Genomic DNA, 26,002 nt, shown 5'->3' on the forward strand with positions numbered 1-26,002 from the left:
CGGGTGTGCACCACCCTACAAATAGACTTCTACGGTCTGATGCAACATCAGGAAATGTGAAATACTTCCAAGGCTTCCAAGGCCTTTCAGTGTCAATAAGATGCACAAAACGCCATCTTTATGTGAAATTTTGAATCAGAGGCACGGGGGTGGTGGTCTAAATGATATGTAACATTTCCTTCTAACATATGTATGCTGATATGATTATGACAGTGCCATGTGAGTTACATCACATGTAAGACATAAGATCTGTGTGTTTTCACTATGGTGACCTGTTGCATCACTTCCAGCTCATCAGAAGGACGAGGGCAAGTCTAATCATATTGATCTGAAAAGCCTACAGGAGCTAACACAGACCCACTAAAGCAGCCTCATCCACTGCTGTCCAACAGGCCATTGATCGAGGAGAGAACCCTTCCGTGCAAATTGTCAGCTCTCAGTGTCTCTCAATTGGGTGGTTTTAAAGCTAATCAATTTGTAAAGAGTCTGATCAAGTTAAATACTGCATGCTCCATTCATCTCCTGCTCACAAACCCACTATACACTGTGCTTTGGTTCCACACTGGGTCTCATTTAGACTTAATCAGAGCCACAGCTGTACTATCATGCACTGTTTAATGTCTCAGATGGCCCAACCTGGACAAAATTAGCACAAAGCTTGGAAGACTGTGGCTCAATCCGACAGTTGTGATTTAACTGCAAACTGTTTTACAATCCGTATCAAGTTGCTTTGCATAATCTGCACTTCTTGACTGTTTGTTTGGGTTCTGTATACGACAGGGGAACGATGTTTACAGCTTAAACATCTCTACAGCTGAACTTGTTCAAAGAATAAGAGATGGCGGATTTTACTCAAGCTGCTTCCTTCTGGATATCCGCACAGCAATGTCTTCCTCAAAAGGGACTCGTCATAAAAAGGAGAAGAGCTCAGGGGAGTCCTTGATAAGCACTTCATTCACATCTGGTGTTGAACTTGGCTCTAGATGTGGAGCTACAGGGACCCCTACAGGTCAAAGTCACCATGAGAGCTGAAGGCTTGGGCTCCGTTTGTGGTGGTGTGTGTGTGTGTGTGTGCATAGGGTGGAGTGAGGTAAATGAGTGGGCATGCAAGTGCACATACTGTCATCTGTGTATGCTTATGTATATTTGTGCTTTCATGAACGCATATGCATGTGTTTCACTGGCCCCGCTTCTTGACAATATTGTGAACAATATTTGTGTGTGCATGTGCATGTGTGTGAGCTTATTCACATGTACGTATATGCTGGAAGATGTGTATGTACTGTATCTGTTTATCTGTGTATGTTTGCCTTGTGTTTAATGTTTTTCTTGCTGACATGTTTTGTTTGCGAGCTAATGCACTCGCAAACAGCAGCGCGCCTGCTTTTGTCATCATCTTAAACTCAATCTATCACATTATTCTCAGGGTAAGAGAGATTCCAGATTCAAACAAGACAAAAAAACAAACTGACAAAGTAGGCTGATTACAATCTGCTGAAAAGTGAAAAACAAAAGACCTTATGGTAGATACTTTGTCAATATAAATATCAACTGAACACTATAGAGACAGCATTAATGTAAATATGTTGAGTTATATATTACAACTGGGAAACATCCTGGTCAACCTAACGTGACCTAGGAAACTAGTGCAAACATCAAGCTAGAACGGCAACATCACTGACCTCAGCAGTTTCAGGGTAAACCATGTTTTCACTTTTGGAAACCTCCATGGTTCGCTCAGTATGGTTCGCTCAGTTCGTCCAAGACAAACTGCAAAACTCCAAAAATAGATAGGGATACTGGACTTTGACAATTGCTGGCGAACACTTTGTTTATCATTCACTGTTTAAGCAGCCTGTTCGATAAAGTCCTTGATGGCAAACTGTATTAATCCACTGAATCAGGTGAAGGGTCGCTGCTACTACACGGAGAGTTTAGAAACGACGTCATTAAGAAGACCAAAAATTACTAATGTTACATTTTAAACAGATGTCTGTATGCCAGTACATTTACTACACCGTGGTCTTCATTTTTGTATATAAATAATAAATGATCATAGTACAATGCCAGCAAGTGATACATGATACAAGCCCTTGACTTGACACAAGTGATTTTACACCCAGATATCTATCTTTATCCACTAAAGCAGGTAATGAATGGGAAGTCAATGTGTTACAGCTCAAGGGGAGTAGTATGTCATATCTGTTTGGATATAGATTTTCTTTACTTCAGAGATTCTCTAAGTGCACAGTGAGCCTTTGAAACACACATTTAATATAAAAGTAACCTAATTTACACTGCAGCTGAATATCCATGTTCATTTGAATTTGTAATTACATATTTAACACAGTGACTTCTTATACTGTCTCAAATTGTGTGTTACCGGAATATCCCATCACCTCAGAAATAAAGGCCCAATCGGCATTGACAGCTTGTAGAATGTGTGCTGTCTCGTGTGTTGTCTCGTGTGCTGTCTCGAAAGCTAACTGCAGAGCCCTGATGAAGGAGAATGGCCTCCTGTTGCTGTTTACTGTGCTTTTTCTGGAAATAGAGGAAAGTTTACTAGGGTCACCAGCTGTTAGGAAAACACACAGTTGGCAAAAAGCGAGAGTGTAACTTCCAGAGTCCAGAAAGGGTAGAGTCTGCTGCAGCACAATGATATCGTAATAAAAACCAATACCATTAATCCAATTTACATTGCAGATATTAGCAAATCAATTGACCCTTCGCTAAGTCCCGCTCCGATTGTATGCAGGCTGGCCAATCATAGTGTAGCTTTGGCCAGCTCCAGACAACTATGAGGGGTGTACTCCATAGACTCTCATGCAATCGATTCATATTGTAGATCTTTCTATCAGCTTCTCTCTAAAATTGCTTTTTAATTTCCCCAGAAATTAGATTCAGGGAGTGCAGTTAGTGGCGGTGTCACTAGCTCCATGGTAGCTCAGACAGCTAGCTGGAGTAGCGTCGGGGATTAGCGAAGGCTCATTTTTCACGGGTGCAGACAAGTGACCACAGACACAAAACTGCCTGTCACCTATCTAAAGGAAATGCACATAATGAATACTGCAAATGCTACACAGTTAAATGGCACTATGTCCTTATCATCCATTGAACAAAATGAGTTATTAATGACTGAGCGTAACTGGTTTCATATTATTGGTCAATAGTCTACCAAGAAAACCTGCACTAGACTGAAAAGGAAAGCCCACATTGGCTCAAGATTGTATGTACGTACATGTGTGTTTCATCTTGATGGCAACCTAATGGTAAGGACAGGTAAGACTAACGTTTGACCACTCTAGTAGATATATAACTTGGTTTCCCATCCCTAGTGTTGACAAGAAAATTGCACAGGGTGCTTTTAGGGACTAGCAGTCATTCGTTTCTTAATGATGTTATTGTACTTTAAAATAAATGGTCTTGACAGACATCCAGATGTTTTGTGAGACTCTTGTGAGTGTCTGTAATCTGTTTCGGGACAAACAACGTGTTTTATTTGGTCAAACTGATGAGTCACGTAGGATGTGCCCAGCAAATTTCACAGACAGAGAGAGAGGGACGGAGAGACAGAGTGAGACAGTCTTTTTACAGCTCGTAATGTCACAGCACCCAGCTAAGCCCAGCAGCAGCCAGAATAATAAAGGGGACAGAGAACAGAAACGGGGCCATTACTCATCATTTTATGAAATAAAGGTTGGGTGAAAGGAGAGGGGAAAAAGCCAGAGGCGCAAAAAGACAGATGGAAGTAAAACAGGAAAAAGGAGACACAAAAGATAATTTGTAAAAATAAGCTGATTGTACTGTTTAGCCCAAATATTCAGTATCAGGCAACAGAGAGAAGGTCACAGTGAACAGTGAGTGTTGTATGGAAGAAAGTTGCTGCTGACTTGAACTTAGATGGATCAGATAAAGAGGAAAGGGGTCAGGGCAACACTAGGCACAAAGTGTTAGACCAGCCAGTAGGGCATAATGTGAGTCTCCCAAGAGGCAGTCTTAACCTCTCCACTGTCTCCACACACACACACACACACACACACACACACACACACACACACACACACACACACACACACACACACACACACACACACACACACACACACACACACACACACACACACACACACACACACACACACACACACACACACACACACACACACACACACACACACACACACACACACACACGCCTGCTGATACGTTATACCTTTCCATCACTTTCCTGACATTAGCTCGGGCTGACAGACAGCAAAGACCTTCAAATTTCATTAAAATCTTATCGAGGACATGCGGTATACTTTATCTCTCTGTTAACACTCTAACAACTGCAAGCAAGAATGAAAGACATCTCTATCTGAGTAAAAGACACTGGAGTAATCTATTGTCTGAGAGTGAACAGGAGAAGGAATATCATTGTTTCCCTTCTTTTGCTTTCTCATTTTGATTCCAAACACTTGTGGGAATAAGCATAGAATACAATAAGAAGCATATTGTCTTCTCAACCAGAGAAGCAAGTAGACACACACACGGACACAAAAAAAACTCTCTGTTTATTGATATAATGATGGATTGGTTGTGATGGGAACAGAACAAACTTCCTCAGGAAAAGCAGTCACTCACTTCATTTACAAAGACTCGTGTTGATCTAACGTTCTCCAGTCAAGGACACCGTCAGGTCTTGGATTACAATTGGACAGCTTCCTCATTCTGCTCAGAGACCGGAAGTGGTGGGTGGTGTATGTGGGAAGGGGGGGGGGGGGGGGGGGGTGGAAGTCAGAAGCTGGTGTTTATACATGTGTGTGTATTTGTGGATTGAGGCGCCAATTTCTGAATGCTGGATCCAGGCCCAGAGCTAACAGGAAATCCTTTATAACTAGAGCAAAGTATAACCACAACACCTCCTAGATACTAGAATAAAGCAGTGGGACCACGGGGGTAAACACTTCACTTAGTGTGTGGGAATGGCTGTCTGGGAAGTGGAGAGCGGTTTCATTACAATGGATGAGAAATGAAATAACGTTTTATTTGCAACAGAGATAGAGATTTGATTTTCCTTTCCCTGGATCTGTGTGTTCAAGGACTCACACAATTCTGAATTTGACCAGGCTGAAGTTCTTTGAATAACAACACACACAAGCGGGAGGGACATGACTCCACTATATCTTTAAAATAGCAGCAAGCCACTATTTGCTTTGTAAAGTTCAGAATGTTAAATCCTACTAAAACCGAGTGGGAATGCAGTCTGAAGGGCAGGTAGAGGATTTTGAAAGTGCAAAAGTGCGTTCTAGGGTTGAAAAAGAGATTTCACTTAAGTGGGTTGATGCTTAAGGTCGGCAGAAGTCGACTCGAAACTCTCTGAATTCTGTGTTAATGTGCTGCCAAACATATAATTGAGATCCTTGCTTCTGTGATTGCACTTTGTATAGATACCACATCTTTAAGAGAGGCAAGGAGACACCGTGTTTATCCATCTTTCATTTACGTTCTGCCTTCCTTGTTTTGTTTTTTTTATCCTAATTTCTTCATATTTCCATCTGACAGGAGCTACAGAATCAAACTATTTGTACAAGAACCATTCAAATTCTGACAATCTCCTTTTGTACCTTGTGTTCATCGGTACTAAACAATGTGTTTGATGCAGTAAAAGCTTGAAAGAAACAAGGAAAAGAGAGTGAATTTAAAGGGTGGTAATAAATCAGAATGAATCAGTGTTGGTGGTTTGGGGCCAGGAGAGACAAATGAAACTCGGAGGAGCACTGCCTGATGATCAGAGGGAGCCAAATCAACCAAATTCACATTTTTCACAGAGAGACAGAGAGACAGGAGAGCACAATGTCAAGTGTTTATCCTTTGTAATGATTAAAATAATCTAAAAGTTTAATTAAATTAGAGGTAAACAAACATGGATGTTAAAACCACCAAGAATAACGCTGTAACATACTGTGATAAAACAACTGATAAAAGGTCTGAAGATTCCTGACTAAAACAAGAACTAATTTTAGGGGGTGTGTAGATCTAAATACATAACATGACCTAAGACTCCTAAAGGTGGAGAAACAGCCAAGTCATACTGGAAAGCAACTACGTTTCTGTATAATATTGCATGGCCACCGCCTCGCCCTGTCAATGGTAGTTGAAAGATACAAATGCTGGTGAGGTTATGACAAATCCTGGCAGATGAAAGACTTTTCAGGGGTCTTTTACTAAGTAATCAGACAAGAGATGCTTCAACAGAGGGAATGGAAGAAGTGGCTGTGATGAGATTCTTTCTGTGTGGACTCTGCCTCTCAGTAATCCTAACAGGGATGAAGGAATTATTGAGTGAAACAAAACCAGCACCGGTAGGACCCCGACTGTCTGAAGTACATATCCAAAAGGCTTGGCAGGGTCTTACTGGGTCTTACTGGGTCAGTTATGGCTAAAAGCAATTAAGTTAATATCATTTTAAATCAGTTTTTCTGTTCCTTAACTGTTAGGATGCAAACAACTATTTTTGAAAGGGGATGATGAAGTGCCCTTGAAGCTGAAAGATGAGAAAATGAGAAGGAGGAGCTGCAAAAAAAGGAGAAATGAAACCATCTGTTGTGTCTTAAAGGTCTCCAATCCATCAAATTTGCGACCTCGCTGTCCTTATTTTCATTAATTATGTTTTGGTAAAATTAATGCAGACTTATGACGGCAATGACCTCTCCCCTGAAGGCACAGCAAAGCTGCATGAATACTGATTTATGAGTTTACAATGGTTGTATTGCATTTACGGCCACAACTGTAGTCCTCATCAAAAAATCAGATTATGTGTGTTTTTGCTCTGTTCACAATAAACTTCAGTTTCAAAGTTTCTTTACCATGACAGCAAGATAACTGAAAACATTTGGGGAGTAAAGCATGGTAGATTGTAGAATACTGCAGAGAGAGTTGTGCGATGGGAATAATTCTGATAGACTCCCACTGTTCTAGAAACATTACATACTGAACATACAATTCTCCGTTTTAATGTATTTGTTCAATGGAGCGTATGTGGAGGGAAATAAGGAATAACCCACAAAAACTTGCAGGTACATTTGCACATATATAGACTGTACTTACATTCTAAAAATCCCATGCACATTGACAAACATGCACACATAGAATCAAGTGAGGCTCACTTACATAGCACATATGCACTGGGTAAATTTCCACTCTACACAGACAATCTTCAGTTGTCTTGCTGAAGGGGCGGACAAACTGCTGGTCAGAGCCATAGACTGTCACTGCACAACCTCTGATGTGACAATGACACACACACACACACACACACACACACACACACACACACACACACACACACACACACACACACACACACACACTGAGTGGCCTTCAGAAGTGACCTTCGACACCTTCAACAACCTAAATCTGAATCTATCTAAATCTATCTTACTAAAACTATGTAAGCCTAAACAATAAGTTACAGCACTTTCCCCATCCTTTAAACTAAAAATCCAAGCTCACCCTCCTCTCTTCCTTGCAATGGCCTTCCTTTCATTAGTGGTTTAACAGTTAAACATACTACCATTTTCTAATTACAAACTAATGCAATAAAGGTACATAAATTGAACCACATGCCTTCACCTCCTCCGTGGCATCCACCTGATCTGAAATCTCAGACTCTCACAGATGGGTGGGATATTACTATAGTTCTTTCTAGCTGAGTGTAGCTGTTGCAGAGAGAATAAATCAAACCGGGAGCTTTAATTTTCTCCCCACAGAGGGCAGCGTCAGTGACTAATTACTGCCCAGCCACCCCAGATGGAGAGTCCTCTCAGTCAGAGGTGGTTGGAACTGGACCTGACAGTCAAATCAATAGCGAGGCACGAGCATGGCTGAGACCCACAAGAGACATTTCTGTCACTAATTATATCTCTTCTATTAAAAGATCTTTGGCCTTCTTAATACAGAGATGTATCACTAATCACTTCCTAATACCTAAAGTCAACTGTAAATATAAAGCTGGGATGCATCCTAAATTCAAAAAGACCAAATATGCATACATAACTACAACAGAGGACTTGGCTTTAAACTACTAATGACATATCACTTCACTGATCGTGTAATGTACAACAGTTACAGACTCTGTTTTACCAAGATTCTGGTTCTACATAAATCCTTATAGATATTTGAATGTAGACAATAATGGTGATTTGGTTCTGTGGAACGATGGAATGAACCCCTGAAGTCAAATACACGCTGATAAGACTCAATCTAAAATGTAGATATCAAACTGCAAACTCCAAATGCATCTTAAAAACACTCTCAAAAATAAAAATGTATCTCTACAGTGATGCTTTTAACAAGGGCTGTTTACATTATATTCTGTATCCCGAGGGCAACATTCATTTTGTTTGCTATAATTATTTATTCATGTGGTATACAAACCTGTCAGCAACACTGCACTGTCAGAAAGTAAATATTTCACCCCCAACTTACTGTTTCTTAAATATTATTGGACCCTCTCCATGTAGTTTCTCAAATAAAGCTACTATTAAAACAATGGATGTGGGACATAATGTTCATTGAATAATAAGGACAACTTAATCACATGGTTTAGAATAAAGTCCGCTGCACACTTTGTGCATGCATGTTTCAATCTTTATGAAGAGTGCACCAGTCAGTAAGGCCCATTGAGTCTTCTTGATTGACCTAACTTATTTGTTTGCCAAAAAGAATACTGGACAAATAGCTTTCATGCATTTATATAAAAAGGAAGTTATGTTTTTTTTCCCTTCTATTTCTAGCGAGCCATCTCAGATCTAGGACGACGTACATGCTTAAGTGAAGACAATGACGTCCATTGGTCTATTTTAATTCAGAACATCCTGCGCTGTGAGTGCATCATTAGCTCCAAAACATTCCCAGCAGTAACAGACGACCACTCAGAGGGTACGTCTTCATACCAGCTAGGCCTTTTCACTGTCTGGAATTCAACCAGGCCTTCATTGACTGGACCTTGACTAGAAGACACACCCATGTATTTGATACATTATTGCACAATCTCAGACACGTGGGCATCCAAGGAAGAAGGCCGTAACATGCAGTACAGTACCAACAAGGAAACAGAACAGGACGGAATTTTCCATCCAAAACCCTTTTAGGTTCAGGGGCTCTGCCTGGGCCATAAACAGGTTGAGCCCAAGGTGGTTAGCCCCCAACGACAGTCTGCTTTAGTAGGGGCTCGTGTTTGTCAACCAAAGAGAGGGGGGACCAGTGGAAAATTACCAGTCCCGCACTCGCTCACGCACACACACACACACATGCACACATACACACACATACATGGACCAGCTGAGAGACTAACCTGCAGCCACATATCTATCTCGCTCATTGCTTATGTGACAGCTTGCGTTTTTAATGGGCGAGGGTGCGGGGGGCATGGTTGCGTTGTCAGGACGCGCTGGCCCGCAAGCTACGCAACCAGTGACATTCGATGATGTGTGTTGTGTTCACGTCTATGCACATTTCCAAGAAAACACCTGAGACATGTCTAGTGGCTAGCAAAAAGGGGTTGGCAGAAAGCAGTGTGTGTGTGTGTGTGTGTGTGTGTGTGTGTGTGTGTGTGTGTATGTGTGTGTGTGTGTGTGCACTCAGTAAAGGTTCAAAATATTCAAATATAAAGCATTACATATATGTTTTTTATGTTTCTGTCAGTATGAAAGTGAAGGTGTGTGTTGAACTACACACATTACAGCCATGTTAATGTGTGGAAGCTACTGATCCATAGAGCATAGAGAGATGAATGCCTCTATAACGATTTCCAAAGGTTCCCTATCCATCTACATTTAAGGCCATATAGAGAATCTGCAGATTGGATTAGGTGACAATGCCAAACAAATGAATGCGGATGGTGTGGGAGTATGACTGTCTCAGCTTTCATGAGCTGTGAATTGTGGGTGTTGGTGCTCATTGTAGCCCTTCAAGTAAAGCACTTCAGTACCACACAAAATCAGAGTAGAACTGTATTACCTGGGTTCCAAGGCAGCTCACCATCATGTGAGTGAGCAGTTTGGCAGCAAACATAGGGAAACGGGAGCACAGCACGTGGGATATAATGGCCAATGCAAAACCTGAAGAGGGAGAAGTAGAAGACACGGAACCAACATTAATGTCAAATCAACAAATGACTCATGTTAATCAACAGTGGCTATTTATAACAATGTGGGAGGAATATGGACAAAATGCATCAGAGACAAAGCTGAAGAGAAAGGCAAATTGGCCGTGGGCACACAACATGAAACAACATGAAAAAGAAAATACAGGAAGAGTGTGTTTTGTACCCGAGATGCAGATAAATCCCGAAGCATAGAAGGCGTCGTTGTACGATGCAAGAGTAGCAAACTCTGCGTAGGCCATATAGATAGACAGGTGGGAGCAGGCACATTCCACATAGTTCCCACTCTCTTTCACGACCCTGCAGTATTGACCATCTGATGACCAGCTAGAGAACAGAGGGGAGAGGAGAGGATGCAGGGAAAGAGAGAAAGTAAAGAGACTACTGTTAAACAGAGTGCAACAAAACACAGGTGAGGAAAACAACAAGGCAATGCAATGAACCTGAAGTATCATCATGTTGAGTATGTTCAATTTGCTTCCGTGGAAACCATTAACCTTTAAATATGCTGTGGGACGAACCAGAACATCATTATCATGTTTGTGCTGGATTCGATTGCACAACTAACAGACAGGAATTGAGTGAGCAGCTTTTGAAAAGCAGAGAGTCCTCTCTCTCGAACATTTTGTATTTTGACCTTCCATTCACAGCAAGAACGTCATACTGCAACATTGACCTCTCCCTGTGTCATTGCCTCTTTCTCCACCATTTGCCTCTATATCAGTTATCTCAGCTGCAATGCATCGTCCGAGTAGCTGTTCCGGCCCAAGCAAACCTGCCAATTCATAACTTGTAACAGAGTGTTCTGGCCAAGTCACATTCCAAGCCCCAGGAATGTCCTCAACAAACCGACTACCGAGTGGGAGGACTCAGCATGTGGCAGACTGAATGAGCAGATATTAAACACAGTGATGTGACTTCCCCCATGGCCACAGATAGGCCTTACTGAGAGGCTGTACGTGAACTTTTGGCCTTCACTTAGCGAACCGGTTTCACTTACCCAATAAGCTTGAGGATGACAGAGAGGTGAGCACGGGTTCAGAGGTTTAGATCAGAATCAGATGGATGGTAGATGGTTATAAATGTGTGTAAAAGTGTCAGAGAGGCTATAAACAACTTAATTCAGATTTATCAATAACTATTAGCAAATAAAATAAAAGTTTCAGTCGGCATACACTAAAATAAACAACCTCAGACACTAATATAACAACATAACGCGGTTGTGTCATCAAGAATAGAAGCATTTTGAGTGTCAACTTGCTTTTTTAGAATGGCTGAGCATTCATCTGTACTGGTGTTATCTGTTGTGGATTACCTTGCAGTGGTCTGGTTCCAGAGAAGGCACAGAGACCGGCCTGGTTTTACTTGCTGACCAGGGGAGTGGATACGATACACCACCTCATTGCCATCTTCTAGGGGCCGTGACCTTCTGTCCTGGAGGCTGGCTGAGAATACCTAGATATAAACAGAAGAAGAGAAAAGGGTTCAGCTGTGGAACAAAACAAAATACGGCTAGTTTACACTGGAGTAATACTGCCACCTGCTGAGGCAAAAAATTACGTTGAAATATCTCTGGTGCTTCCCTACCTTCCCATTGAGAGCAGTGTTTGTATCATTGGTGAGAAACCAGTGTTCAGTTCTAAACTCGGTCAGCTGAATCTGGCTGAGGTTTCCACAGTCAGCAGTGGAGACTGCTGGCACCGCCAGCAGAGTATCTGGCAGCTGGAAGAAGTCTGCATTAAGGCCCCTGAATTTGTGTCCATTGATCTGTGTGGGATACCACTGGAAGGCAGAGATGGACATATACGGACATGTTTCCAGGATGGTACCCCTTCTAGAGAAATCACACAAAGAAAAGCATTCATAATACCAAGTATGAAAACCATGCAAACATTATTTAAAAGGACACTTCTTGGTATTTTGATGTACTACTCTCCACTCTTTTAGAACTGGGACACTCACATCTCACACTGACTTCGCGTGAGGAGGGAGAATGCAAATCGCTCGGCCACCTCGGCGAGGTGGCTGAGGCCTCGGGTGTCGACTCTGCTGGGATTGGCCAAGGCGCACAGCAGGTCGTAAGTCAAGTTGCGGCTTCTTTCCTGTAAAGGAGCCCTCTCTGCCTCTGCAAGCACCTGGCTCAGAGCAAACAGAGACAAATAGAGAGAGAGAGAGAGAGATGGATAGAGAAATTTAGCAACATTGTATTGAGGAACGGTTTGCTCTGCTCTTGTTTGCAAGTATATCTCTCTGAGTGTGAGCCTCACTTGAATGTTGCATTTATCTTTTCCAGCCCTCCTGGCTCTGTCACAGTTACTTTCATTGGTTTAGGCCTTCATGTAATGCAGCTTTCATAGTGAATGAATGCCACTTGCCCTACACTGTCTCCTTCCTTTCTCTTACTCTCTCTTTGTGCTCCCTCGTATCCTTGTGCTGTGGAACTCATTTCTGCTGTCTCTGCTCTTTCTTTCTTCTGCACACTCCTTCATGCAATTACAGCGGAGTCTTCTCTTGTCTGGGGGCTGAGAAAGTGCAATATGAAGACTCTAACATCAAAGCAGCTTAGTGATAGCAGTGCTCATATAGAGTGACAACTGAGACCTTTTCAGATGACAAGCTGGTCCTCAGATCTGCCAGAGTAGCGGGTGATTTATGTCCTTAAGGGTAGATCTGTCTGACGCAGGCAACTACACTGACTCACAAGTTTTTCTATCATTACTGACTTTGGACAATGTAATGACATGATGGATAAAATCACTTGTAATTTCAGAAGAAAAAATGATAAGTAACAACAATGAATGAAATGGCATGAAAATAAGGTTTAGGTATTAGTTTACAGGAAATGCTTTTGTCTTCAGTCTTACCTTCCCCAGAGCTTCCAGCACGGCGGCCATCTGCTCACGAGATAGAGGTGCAGAGACCTTATTGATCAGTCCTTGCAGCACCTGGTTCAATATAGTTGAGTCGAGAGGCTGATGTAATTGCTCCAGTAAGAGCCACACAGCTTCACTTGCTGCATTTGACACCAGAGTCACATTGGCCACCCCAAACAATGGGTGCACTCTGGTTCCCCCTGTAGCATTGTAGAGCTCCACCTGGAAGCGCTTCGGTGTGGGGAATGTTGAGGCGCGGTCAGGTGTGAGGTAAATGTCCAATGATGTGTTATGCTGGCCCACATCGAAGGTTAGCCTACCCTCCTGTTTCGGAAAATCCATCCCCGCTTTGGCAGGCCAGATTGTAGAGAGACCCACTAGCTCCGGTCTGGGGAGCTCCTAGAGGAAAAAACAAAACGTTGTGTGTTGGATGGAGTTATGTTAACCAGCATTGTTTGGCAAAATACACAGACATAATCAAGACTTGTAATGTAAGGAAGGTAATGTAAGGTAAGGTAAAAACAATGTCAACAGAAACAACTGTATGTCAGACTACTCTGGACGACTAAAGGCATAATTCTCATTTGATAAACAATGTCCTGCAATAGTACACGTAGAAGAGTGAAGTTGACCAAGTTGTGAGAGCATAATATCAACCAAATGGGCTTTTACTATGCATCAAACCTTTTGTCTGCCTATATGCTGTGCTTCTGAGAGATGAAAGCAGATGACATGGCCATATGTCTTTTTTGTTGAGTGCACTAGACACTCTCTTACTTTGATCTCCAATATAAAGAAAATCAGAGTGCCAGTAAATACTCTCTAATCATGAGATCAGAGAAAAGGAGGGTGGTAAGATCAAAAGGTAAGGTAGAAACATTTTTTTAATCAGAAACATCAAATAACCAATTATGAGGAAAACAAGTAAGAATCCCAATAGATGCTCAGAGCATGCAGAGCATGATACAACGATAAATATTAATGGACTGTACAGCGCTCTTCTAGTCTTCCGACCACTCAAAGCGCTTTAACACTACATGTCATCATTCAACCATTCATACACTGATGACATGGGCTACCATGTAAGGTGCCACCTGCCCATCAGAACTAACTAACATTCACAGTCGGAAGCGATTTGGGGTTAAGTGTCTTGCCCACATCGACATGGACTAGCGGAACTGGGGATCGAACCACCAATCCTCTGATTGAAGGACGACCCTGCTCTACCACTGAGCCACAGTCACCCAAAGTTAAGTCAAGTTATCAAGCTTTACTAACTGAGACTTGCTTCTACACAGAATGTCACCTCCAAAGCTGAATGAACAAAAAGTGCCACTAATAAATAAGTCGAATACAAAAGTTAAACATAAATTCAAACCAACATTTGCAGAGGGCATGCTTGTTTGTGTATTTTACTGTGCATATATTTGCCCAATTGTATTTATATGAATGCATGAGTGCTCTTTATAACGTATGCTTGTATGTTTAATTACCACACGTGTTTGTTACTTACCAGTGTGCGATATTGTACAGACATGACTGAAGCTGTGCTTGCTCGTCTGTAGACTTGGAGACTCAGCCTCATGGTCGTCAGGGTGGCAATGGGCAGTCTGTGACCAGCGGCAAAGTACATAACGCCTTGTGGATCGTCGCTCTCTGCCAACGTGACGTTGGCAAAACGGGTTGTCTCATTAATGGTAGCTCCAGCGCCCACCTGATGAATCTCTACCAAGAACCACACCTGCTGCTCTGGTTCCTACGTCAACACAGAAGAGTGACTGTTTTTATTTTGTGCACCACAGCATTTCTTATGAAAACACCAATAAATCATTATTCTGCCAAATATGTAATCTATCCTTGAAGGATTGAGGATTTAAAAATCAGCAAAATAGCCCCGCAGCTCTCTCACCTCATCATCCTGGACCTCTACAGCGAGAGCACAGAGTATCTCTCCTCTTCTACACAGTGCAGTTCCTGAGGTGTGCAGAAGTTCTCTGGTTAGGTTGACTCCATTGTTGACAAGAGTTAGAGCTGATTTGCTGAAGGTCACTCTCCAGAAGACCTGCAAATCCTCAAAGGCTCTAAACAGCGGGAGAAAGAGCATACGAACTAATTACAAACGAGATCTCAACTGTTGTCCAAAAAGGTTTAAACAAGTGTGTTGTTTTAGTACCTGTTTTCCTGTCTCTGAAGGTAGAGGAGGGCGGTTCTGTTCACCGAATCCTCATCCAGAACTTGGCCCAACAGAGAATTAAGACTAAACCCTACAATGCCGTTATGGAAGTCACTCCCTGGTGTGGAAAGAGGGAAGGATAAAGAGAACAAAACAGAAAGAAAGAGAAACAGTACAAATTAATTTCTCCATAATCTCACAATTACATAGTACAATCATATATTTTGTAATTAATCATACATGAAAATAATCAAATGATCTGCCCACTGCAGTGATTATGTGAGAAGTGAGGACCAAAATAGAAGCAGTGACCTAATGCAAGTGAAACCGGATAAGGACATTGAATCACTTGATGAGATAACAAACATCTCTGCAGGTTCATTTGATTAATCTATGAACATAATAAAATAGAGTCCAGAATACAAACAAACAAATAAATATGTTGCATTATTTGTATTTGCTAGAACACACTGTGAGCAAAACAGCTATCAATACTATTCTTTTTTTTTTACCTTCAATTTACGGCTGACTCAAACAAAGATCTTTAAAAACATATTTTACCAAGGATAGTGATCTTGGCAAAAGCTCCAAAGCCCTGGTACGGACTGTCTGTTATCTGTGCTCCTCCCTCTGGATCACTGAGGTAAACGAAGAATACTTCCTGTCCCTCTGGCTCGGGGTCATCCAGGATGAAGAGGATAATCTCTGTCTCATTCTGACCAGCCTGAAAGGACACTATGGTGGACTCCAAGCGGAAGTCCTGTTCCTCCTTTGCAAGGGTCCCAACAGGGTCCAGAGTGAAGGGAAGAGGTGTCGTACTTCCATCTGGATAACAGTGCACAGCAACACAACTTAAAGCAAAACTGTAAATATCACAGTAAATGACAATATCATATAGTACAACGGAGCATTAAGTCAGTGCTACAAAACAAACACACACCTCCATATGCCCGAACCCGAACCCTCACAGCCCCAGCCACGCTGTCGGACCTGCGAACCCTCAGAACTACCCGTTGCTCTTGCTGGGTCTCATCATCCCTGTCTTCAGGTATTTGGACCAGTCCAGGTCCAATACTCAGCACTCCTCCGGTCACATCACTAGCGTGGATGGTGACAGTGGCCACACTGTGCTGAAGGTTGAGGCGAGGAGAGGTATCTGCCCAAGCTAAGTCTGGAGTAAGGACTTGAACATCTGTAAGGTTGACGTGAAAGTTCTCATCAGCCTCTGAGAGGGAGTCGTCAAGTATTGAAAGGCGGAAGGAAGTGTTGGTTTGGAGAGGTGAGTCAAAGACCAAACGGCCATCTGGCACTGCAATAAAGTCCTCTCCTGCTGCTGCGCTGCCAGCTACTGTTGTATAGGACAGGCGGGTGCTGTTGCTACGAGAACCGTAGAGTCTCTGAACGTAAAGTGTGATCATCTGGATGTCCTCTGCAATGACCAACTGGCGGGAATCGGGGGCAAACTGGTAGATTCCCAATGGCTCCACTTCTGTCACAGTAAATCCTGACCTGTACAGGAAGACAGACCTCACAGTGAGTCTGCATTTGACAATGACAAATATATGAATTGTATTCATGATTTAAATGGAAACATTGTCCTCTAGGGTGACGGAGCAGTACGTACAAAAAATGGAAGTACATTGAACACAGATAATCTGTAGAAAAAAAGATGTTACATCCATAAACGCTATGCTCCTGCTCTGTAACTAATTACTGTAACATGCAGAAGGTTTTCAAGTTAAACTGTATTTACTCTACTAAAACTTCAGAAACCATTACCTGAGCTTGACAGTAGTCGCTGCAGAAGTGCTGGAGGTAGCAGCAGTGAGGTGTATAGCATAGGAAGCTGGCTCGGATGCATCAGCAACAGCTGTCAGAGATATGGCTTTCGTCTTCTCTCCATGGACCAGGGTCAGTGAGCCTGAATATGAGGAAAGTAGCACATTACCAACATTAAGAATGCAGGCTGTTAGTCCATGTTAGTGTTTCATATTAGCCTGAACACCAAATTGCAAGTGTTTGGTCTGCAGGAAAAGATACGTATATACTTGTAGGATAGTTCATTCTATCAGTGATGAAAGCTCAGATTGGTTAACTGCCGTCCAGGTATAACTAAAGGGTATTCATGATTATTAAAAGGACAGTCATACATGGCTAACATTCAAAATAGCTACAAATCTTTGATTGAAAGAAATAATGCAAGTGGTTTGATATATAATGTGTGAGTATACACTGCTATTATTCAGTTTTTCAAAGATCATTCCCTCTATGGGTGTTTTACCTGAACTTGGGGCGATAGCTCCTAGACTGAGACCGGGCGGAGCTTGTCCTGAAGGATACCCAGCTTTCCACTGCACCCTGACGTCTCCAAACAACCCTCTTCGTGTCACCTTTGCTTCACATGCCCCTGTTTCAATACTTGAAACCTGCAGAGCCAGCGAGGTAAAGCCAACCTGCACAACATATGTGAGAGAAGATGTTAATTATGTTGTCTTGTTGCCTCGTTTACCATTAAAGCTCCAGTTGGTATCTAATAATAAAGAAAATGTTTGGTCATATTTGTTCAAACTGTCACCATATCCTAACAGTAGTACACGAGACAGATAATCTGTGATGGGGTTCTTCTGCCTTCCGTCAAACTAGGCAGCGCTGATCAAATACACACATATTTTAGTGTACCATTTAGCTGTAAAATGAGAAAGTGAGTCTTGCAAAATGCCATTTGAAGCACTAAAAGGAGGCAGAGGAACCTGATGTTTTTGACAGATTATCTGTTATATGTATAAATTACATTAAAGTGAGAGACAAGAGACTCTAGTTTAAAGTATAATGGTGCAATAGATCCCAGTCTGTCACCTGGTGGCAGAGAAATACATAACCAGATGTTTATTGTTCCTTATAGAGATCTCCAACAGCAATTCAAAAAAGAGTTTCTCCTTCACAGATAAATCATATATCGACAAACAAAAAAAACCCACAACCACAACTCACCTCTGAGCTGGCAGCTTCTTCAGGCACAGTCACCGTAGCAATGCTGGCCTCATGAAGGAGGCGAGGCCGAGAGCCGAGGATAGGACTGACTAGTCTAACATCAGTCAGCTCTGCTGTGAAGCTCTCACCCACTGACAGAAACACCTACAGAGAGAAAAGCAGGAAAACAAGTGTTAAAAATAACATACACTAAGGTATTTTAAAAAGGTTTGCATGTCTTTGCACAAGCCTGCTCATCATTACCTGACTGCTGATGGGCACAGTGATAGCACTGAAGGTCAGTCCCTCTCTCAAGAACAGCCTTCCTTCAGCTTGTCCTCCCAGTATTTCCTTGATGTCCATCACTTCATCCATCCCTCCACTGATCCTGTAGCCCACACTAGCGTTGCCAAACAGCCCGGCAAGCCGTGTCACATTCATAACCAGAGCTCTGGTGACCTGAGACTCTGACCCCACTATCATAATGGACTGTTGGTCAGGGTTCAAGGAAAAGACACCGTGGGGCTCATCGTTAGCACGTACCCTAAGAGTGAGAGAGGAAGATTAATTTCAAGGTAATTCAATTTTAGACTTTTTACCTGGAAGTCAATTTGACAAACCTGATACGCGTCCTGATGAGGTTTTGGTTGGCATCCAGAGTGGCACCACCCTCCACAGCCGTGAGCTGGACAGTGTAGAGCTCCTCTAGCTCTGGCACTGTATCAGGCATCAGGCTGAGGACAATTTCTGCATCCCTTTGGCCTTCCAGGATCATCACTGAGCCACCTAAGGCTAGGAAGTCACCTGCTATATCCGAGTCACTCTGTATCTGCCAACGCACCTGAGGTGTGAGAGAAAGTAGGGTTGTGTTTAAACTTGAACAGTGGCAACAAAGAATTAAATTCAGTTAGTTTAGGCAGAATTAGTAGTATATGTCTGTCCGGTTTGTCTGACGCTCAACGACACCAGAAGCGAAAGCCCCCTGACTGTGGTTAGGATGCTCTCCAACAGGTGATAGCAAAGCCCACATTCACTCTTGCTTTGGAACGAGGTCTGTCCGCTTGGCTCTTCGCCATGCTATTTCTGTGTTTTTTGAGGCCCTGTGTCCGCCATTTTAGTAGCTTCCTCTTCGATGCGTGCTTACGATCTGGCACCTGGTTGCTACGTTTTTATAGAGGTCAATGCCCAGAAACGTACTGAAATCAGCAAAATATGAAAATAAATTGCAGAGGGCAGAGACTCTGCTGATACACACAAGGTCAGCCTGACCGTAGAGACTCTGGCACAATGAGTCGAAAAAAATTAGAGGGTTGATTGGCACAAAGCTGGAGACGGATGGGAATTTGAGGTAACTTAATTTGAAGTACACCCATGCACTAAGGTGAAATGATAAGGTAAAATATGGTAAAAGTAAATTCATAAAGTACAGATGTACACGTTATGTCCTCATGACAAGGTCATAAAGATTTGTTAAAATAAAAGATGAGAAACCGTGATGTCACCCTAACAGGGTTCCAAGGAATTGATTGAACATAAAGATATGTACGATATGACTTCATAACGAAGTTTCTAGAGAAGGAGAATAGAGGCAATTAGGCCCAAACGCCAGGGGTACATCCGACTAAGGCTTCATTAGCAGAGAAATGATACATCTCATGTGACCAGATGTCTCGTCAGCCCCCAATGTACCAGGGCTGAGAGTGGATCGTAATCCTAGATGTATGACACTATGAACGAGATGACTGTCCAGAAGAACATTGGGAGTGGGTGGGTGAAAACGGGGCCGATCATAAAAAAGTGAATACGAGGGTATAAAGTAAGGAACATGTCTTTTGTTTGTCAGTTGATTCCGGACAACTCGGTTTACTTGTATTCTGTGTGATGCAAATAAATCTGCGTGAACTGAAGAAACGTCAATCTCTGTCTTATGTTCTGTGGGTGTTCGTTACTGAGTTCCTCTTCGTGAGAATCCTGTGGTATCTCACCACGAGTCAGATAGCAAACAGTCATTAAGCCAGCCTTTTAGTATTAAGTTAATACAAAGTCAAAGTCCAACAAGTTGATCATCGACATAGAAAAAACCACAACATGGGTCATATGTGGTGATTGAGAGGGATCAACTCGACAGATGAATTAAATGTATAATAATGAAATCTTACCGTGATGTTACCCATGGCACCCTCTCTGCGTGTAATATACAGGGAAATGTTGAACGGGCCCTCTGCTTCTGTGGATTCATTGTAGACACGCTCTCGAAGAGCATCCTCAGTAAACTGGACTATACCATTTGGGTCACCAAACCTCTCTATCTGGGAGACAAACACATTAGAAGAGAACAAGGGTGAGTAGGGTGTGAAGGGCTCCATCTCATTAGATTTCCTACAGCAATAAATGCCTTGGAAATCAAATGCAGATCATTCTTTTTCAACAATCTTCACTGATTCATGATTGTGAACTCAACGTTGTGGACTTATACAATGAAGTACCTTCAGTGTTATGGAACCAGCCTGAGGGTCAACATCCAACTCTCCAGACAGAATGCTGAGCTCTACAACAAATGTCTCTTCCACCTCCACTTCCCCATGGGGGAGAATCCGCAGCTCTATGACGCGTGTACCTTCATCTCCATCCCTGAAGAAGAAGGACCCGTTCACAGGCTCTCTAATGTCTTTATTCAATGGAGGAAGGACCTCTCTGCTATTAGGGCCAAGGATGATCCAAGCAACCTGCCAAAATGTAAAACCAGTTTGAATTAGTTGATGTCCACATAGAACTTATGTGAGTTAACGGCAAGCAACAATTGCTGAGAGAACTGAAGTGGTGGTACAATAAGATGATATTGTTCCTCATACCGTTGCATTGCCCACTAGGCCTCCTGCTCTCTCCAGAACAATACTCAGTTTGAGGGTGGAGTCAGGATTGACCAGAGTGATTAGGCTCTCGTTCAGGAAACGAACCACCCCACTTGGAGAGTCACTCTTGGCGATGGTTACTCTGGCAACTTGTTGAGAGCCCAGAACTGCTCCATCTGTAGCTCCAACCAGCAGGACCTCAAATACCTCCGCATATTCACTGGGGGAGACAATGTCAGTGTTAAATTGGAATTCAACAATGTCTTCACTCATTATAGTTTTTGATTTCATGTTTTTTAAAGTCTGAGCTATTGAGTCGTGTGACCTACTAAGTTCCTGAACAAAAAGAGGACATCACATGAAGCCAGGGTGTAAAAATGGGTCACTCTATGGGTCACTCATACATAAATAAGCATCCTATATAAATAACAACATTTTAGGAATTGAGCTAGACATGTATTTTAATTATTTCTTCTTTCACCTGTCCAGATCATCTACAATAGTGACATTGATGTAGCTGGTATTCTGGCCATGGACAAACTTTGCTGAGCCATTATTCAGGATGTAGTCGAGGTCAGGGGATGCACTCAGGCCTCTAGAAGTGAACTGAGCTGAAACCGGTCCATATGAGCCCACTCTCCTTACCACCGGGATCAACACAGTGCCCACATCCTCCTCAACTGTAAGAAAGAGAGACAGAAGAAAACATGGATTGTACATGTAGTGAATCGTCTATTAATATCTCTGTATCAAATGGTGTCATAGCACATTTTGTACGACAGTTCTATTTACGTGTTTGCCTGGCTTGAACATTTCACATTTTACAAGCTAGATTTCAAATTGTCTTTGTTTTGCCTCTTACCTGTAATGTTGACATAATCCTGTCTGAACTCCAGGACACCCTCAGCATTGTCATTCTTTAATATGAGTACAGCAAGAGAAGATATGTTGCCTATGGCTGGAGGCTGGTCCAGCTGGAGACCCGACACAACAGCACTGACCACCAGAGGGAGACACAGAATGAAGAGTCACTGACCGTCACACCAACCCTAAATGAAGGCTTTTGAAATGCCAATTTTATGAATGACTATGACCTGTTGAAACTATTTTAAACATGTCAACCAACAAAGGTGCTAATCTACTCCAATGTATCAAGTAAATTTACCTGACATTGACTAGCTCCACTTTAGTGATGTTGAGGAAGAACATCTCAGTATCCTCTGCAAGACTGTCATCCTGGATATGCAGTGTGACTTGTTGTGAGGTCTGGCCTGAAGTAAAGAGTACTCGTCCTGAAGCTGGAGCAAAGTCAACTCCACTGACTGCTGTGTTCCCTGAGGTCTGATAGGTCACCCACACACTGCCCAGACTGCCTAAGGAGCGATTAACTGTCACATTCACCTAAAAGATAAAAGAGAGAAAATCATATGGCCTTGGATTAGGTTTGTATACACAACCTAATTTGTTAATGAGCTTACTCCACCATATAGCAGATCTATATATGTACCAGCCTCATGTTATTGACCTCACCATTCCCTCCTCCTCGGACGCCCTGATCTGGTGTTGGGTGAAGGAGAACAGGCCATAGGGGTTGTCGCTGGCTGCCATAATAATCTTAGCGTGCTTGGCTATAGAACTGATTTCCATTCCAGCTGTGGCGGAGGTTAGAGTAAGCTGGTACTCACGACGCTCTTCAGGGAGATCATCATCCAGGGCCTGCCATTATGATGGATATGACAGGGACATTTTTACAGAAAGCACATTAAAAGGCATTATTATGATACATTTTGGTCTGCATATGCCTATTCTGCAGTACATTGATACAGAAAATATCTAGATTTTTCCGTGAATTGTTATATTATTCAGTACCTTCAGAATAATCGAGGCAAAAGACTGTCCGTCTTTCATAGTCACGGTGCCAGAGATCGCTTCAAACTCAGAGACCACAGCTGGAGTGATATTCCAGTACACCTGGACCTCTCCAAAAACACCTGGCCCTCGCACAAGGCTGGGGGATACACACAAATATACAAAAGGATTTTCACATTCCAATTTTGATGAATAAACAGAGGCAGTGGAATTTAAAGCACTATCTTGTTTGTCTTCCCAGGTTAGTGATACAGTTTGATGTTTATCTCACCTAACCACTGCACTACCATTGTAATCTCCCAGAGGTTCCCCAATGAGGATGTTCCTGGAAGACTCTTCTATTCCAATAATCCCCAGGGCAGCTTTGTCTGCCCTGATAGTTATGGTGGCCATGCCTAGAGCAGTAGATGAAGAGACCATGGTTGGGAAGACGGATGAGGAAGATGGATATGAAAATTACATCAATGTAAGACAACCCTGAAAGACAGAACTTCACATTTCTTCAATCACTTGATGCACTGGCGGGGTGAGGTGCTATCATAAATACTGACCTGTTAAGGGGTCAATGACAGCTCCACTCTCAGCAGGAAACAGCCGAACAGTGAAATGCTCATCTCCTTCCAGTGCTGTGTCAGCAAGGGCTCGGATCATAAACGACTTCATAGATTCAGCCTGGGAGGTATGAAAAGTATAGCAGACTTCATGAAGCAACGTACAAGACGGCACATAAAGATAAAAGATGGAGTATTGCCCAATGTTATTATTACAATATGTGGGACAGTGACTCCACTCCTTTTAAACTGTACCTCAGTGAAGACAAGAGTTCCATTGAAAGGTGAGAGGTCATCTGTAGCCTGGTCTTCCAGCTGCCACCCCAAAGTCACTGCCCCTTCGCCTCCCGGACTACGCAGCACTGATAGTGTCGCCACAGCAGCAGGATCATCCACAAACTCTGGCTCGCTGACAGTAACCTAAGAGGGGATTGAGTAAGATAATTATTTCTGAAACGGAAAAAGTACAATGAATAAAAATGAATAGGTCGTTATAGATAAGTTGAGAATCACTGTGATATTAGAGGGATTTGAGATGATGTTTTAAGTATGTAAGTGAGGTAAGTTTGTTTAAGTCCTGGTGGACCACAAATCTGTTGATGGAGAAAGTGTCCCAAGGTATACAGTAAGTCTTTTAAAATCACCTCCAGTTCCTGAAATCCAAATCGCCCGAGAGGTGAGTCGTTGGGTGGAATGCTGATAGTAACAGAGGTAGCCTCTCCCAGTCGAGCACCACCAATCACACGCAGTAGATTCACTCTGAAGGTCTCCAAAGTCTCCACCCGTTCGTCATCCGAGACGGTGATGGCAATTGCAGCATTACTCTAAAAATCAGTCAAGTGAGACACAAGCTAACGACCTGAAAGCTCTGTATGCAATAACCTGTGGACAGCTTCACATCATGGCTTGATGTGATATCAAAGGCAGGTTGATTTCAAATAAGGACAATTCATCCATTTACCTGCCCATCTTGAAAGGTGATGTTCCCAAATGAGGGGCTGAAATCGTTAAGATCAGCAGTGACTGGCTGAGCCTCCCAGTAGATGACCAGTCTTCCAGTTGTACCAGCGAGTCGCACCACTGACAGATGGAGGACGTTGTCTGGTGGTGGAATCTCATATGCAAACACTCTTCCAGTGACATCCTGGACAAAAAATGTGGGAATAATGTTTAATTAGGACTGAATATTATTAGGAATATGTGTCTATATTGCACCAGTTGAGAAGTAGTTTATGATGGGGCTCTGTAGGTTTCAAAACCAGAGGTCAGAGATAGAAATTATTATATCATCATTAAGATTGCATCTCTATCATGTTCATGTCAAAGTCACTATCACAGAGATGACCCTGTGCTCACCTCAGACACGTTGAACTGCAGAATCCCTCGAGGGTCATCATTCTCCCGGATGGTGACCTCTGCTACTTCCATACCAGGCCTCTTCACACTGGGCTGCCCTGCTCCCATTGACCCTTTAACTAGCTCCACACTGGTGATATTTACCAGGAAACTCTCTGCCAGCTCTGGAACGTCATCCTTAGAAAACACACATGTACATATACACTGAGTAATGGAAGAAAACCATACATGCTATCTCTCTATCGTAGAAATGCATTCAGAATTTATATGAGCTGGTAAGGCAGTATTCATGCTGAATGTGGGCAGTGCCAAGGTGTCAACTACACACATGTTGTTGCCATGGATTGAGGCTGTGACTTCTGCAGTGAAAGTTCATCAAAGAAATACATAACTGGAGGCTTTTATCCAAGAAAGCAAGTAAAAAGAAAAGAGTGACTGAAATTGACTTAAACGCAATTAATTTCCCATCTGAGATCAAAGTAATAGATGTTTTTGCACAATCTCGGCCACAATTTTATTTTAAAAGTCCCACATTCATGCCCATTCAGAGGTTATGCAGATCGACTCCTGTTTCTTGCCTTCAGGATAAAACATGCAAACTGTAACCAGACTGCGTCCCAAGACTAGCCTTTATATGCCAGGTGTGTGTAGGCTGTCGCACCTGGCATTTAAAGACTAGTGCTCGAACAGTCACAGGGCTGATTACACTGAAGGCAATAAACAGGAGTAGATCTGCATAACCAGTCTGAATGGGCGTGAGTGTGGGAGGTGTAAAATTGTGGAAGAAAATCTATTATCGCTTATCTCAGATGGGAGATTGACTGCATTTTAAGTTTGTATGCTCTCAGATGTTTTGTTATACTTGCTGTCTTGGTTTTTTAGTAGACAAATTAACTCTTATGTTGGTAGAAGTAAAACATGTCCTATTCCTGACATATTCTTCTTTACTCAAGTAAATTTCATGAACTTCTCTATTACTCAGCACTGTCTCCTCACCGGTAGGATTGTGACAGTGACAAGGGCCACTGTAGCGCCATTTATCATGATGATGGTGTTGTCTTTGGAAGTGTAGTCCTGTCCTGCAGTGGCCTGGTTGGATGGGGGCTGGTACAGGGCCGGCCTGGTCTGGTAATGGATTTCCACCTCACCTGAAGAGCCCTGCTCCCTCACTATAGAGAGAGTCACATTGACTGAAACCCCTGTGAGTA

At 42.6% G+C, this 26,002-nt stretch overlaps 1 protein-coding gene across 1 annotated transcript in view; it reads right to left on the minus strand.

Annotated features, from left to right (window-relative positions):
• The window catches only part of adgrv1 (adhesion G protein-coupled receptor V1), a 94,742-nt gene that overhangs the window by 34,657 nt on the left and 34,083 nt on the right, over positions 1-26,002 (minus strand). Inside the window, exons 57-87 of the mRNA XM_076104334.1 lie at positions 25,791-25,993; positions 24,795-24,971; positions 24,400-24,582; positions 24,083-24,262; positions 23,694-23,858; positions 23,439-23,559; positions 23,159-23,282; positions 22,888-23,026; positions 22,549-22,734; positions 22,184-22,419; positions 21,881-22,014; positions 21,500-21,698; positions 21,019-21,238; positions 20,653-20,892; positions 20,326-20,475; positions 18,787-19,007; positions 18,431-18,710; positions 18,188-18,331; positions 17,478-17,649; positions 16,976-17,117; positions 16,133-16,705; positions 15,758-16,014; positions 15,197-15,314; positions 14,933-15,104; positions 14,537-14,779; positions 13,015-13,422; positions 12,113-12,285; positions 11,738-11,984; positions 11,466-11,605; positions 10,317-10,477; positions 10,006-10,106 (exon numbers count right to left, since the gene is read on the minus strand). Of these exons, the coding sequence (XP_075960449.1) occupies positions 10,006-10,106; positions 10,317-10,477; positions 11,466-11,605; positions 11,738-11,984; positions 12,113-12,285; positions 13,015-13,422; positions 14,537-14,779; positions 14,933-15,104; positions 15,197-15,314; positions 15,758-16,014; positions 16,133-16,705; positions 16,976-17,117; positions 17,478-17,649; positions 18,188-18,331; positions 18,431-18,710; positions 18,787-19,007; positions 20,326-20,475; positions 20,653-20,892; positions 21,019-21,238; positions 21,500-21,698; positions 21,881-22,014; positions 22,184-22,419; positions 22,549-22,734; positions 22,888-23,026; positions 23,159-23,282; positions 23,439-23,559; positions 23,694-23,858; positions 24,083-24,262; positions 24,400-24,582; positions 24,795-24,971; positions 25,791-25,993 (6,209 nt within the window). The remainder of the gene's footprint in view (positions 1-10,005; positions 10,107-10,316; positions 10,478-11,465; positions 11,606-11,737; positions 11,985-12,112; positions 12,286-13,014; positions 13,423-14,536; positions 14,780-14,932; positions 15,105-15,196; positions 15,315-15,757; positions 16,015-16,132; positions 16,706-16,975; positions 17,118-17,477; positions 17,650-18,187; positions 18,332-18,430; positions 18,711-18,786; positions 19,008-20,325; positions 20,476-20,652; positions 20,893-21,018; positions 21,239-21,499; positions 21,699-21,880; positions 22,015-22,183; positions 22,420-22,548; positions 22,735-22,887; positions 23,027-23,158; positions 23,283-23,438; positions 23,560-23,693; positions 23,859-24,082; positions 24,263-24,399; positions 24,583-24,794; positions 24,972-25,790; positions 25,994-26,002) is intronic.

Source organism: Anarhichas minor, unplaced genomic scaffold, assembly GCF_050575085.1.
Source record: "Anarhichas minor isolate MPS153535 unplaced genomic scaffold, ASM5057508v1 ptg000030l, whole genome shotgun sequence".
Lineage (NCBI taxonomy): Eukaryota > Metazoa > Chordata > Actinopteri > Perciformes > Anarhichadidae > Anarhichas > Anarhichas minor.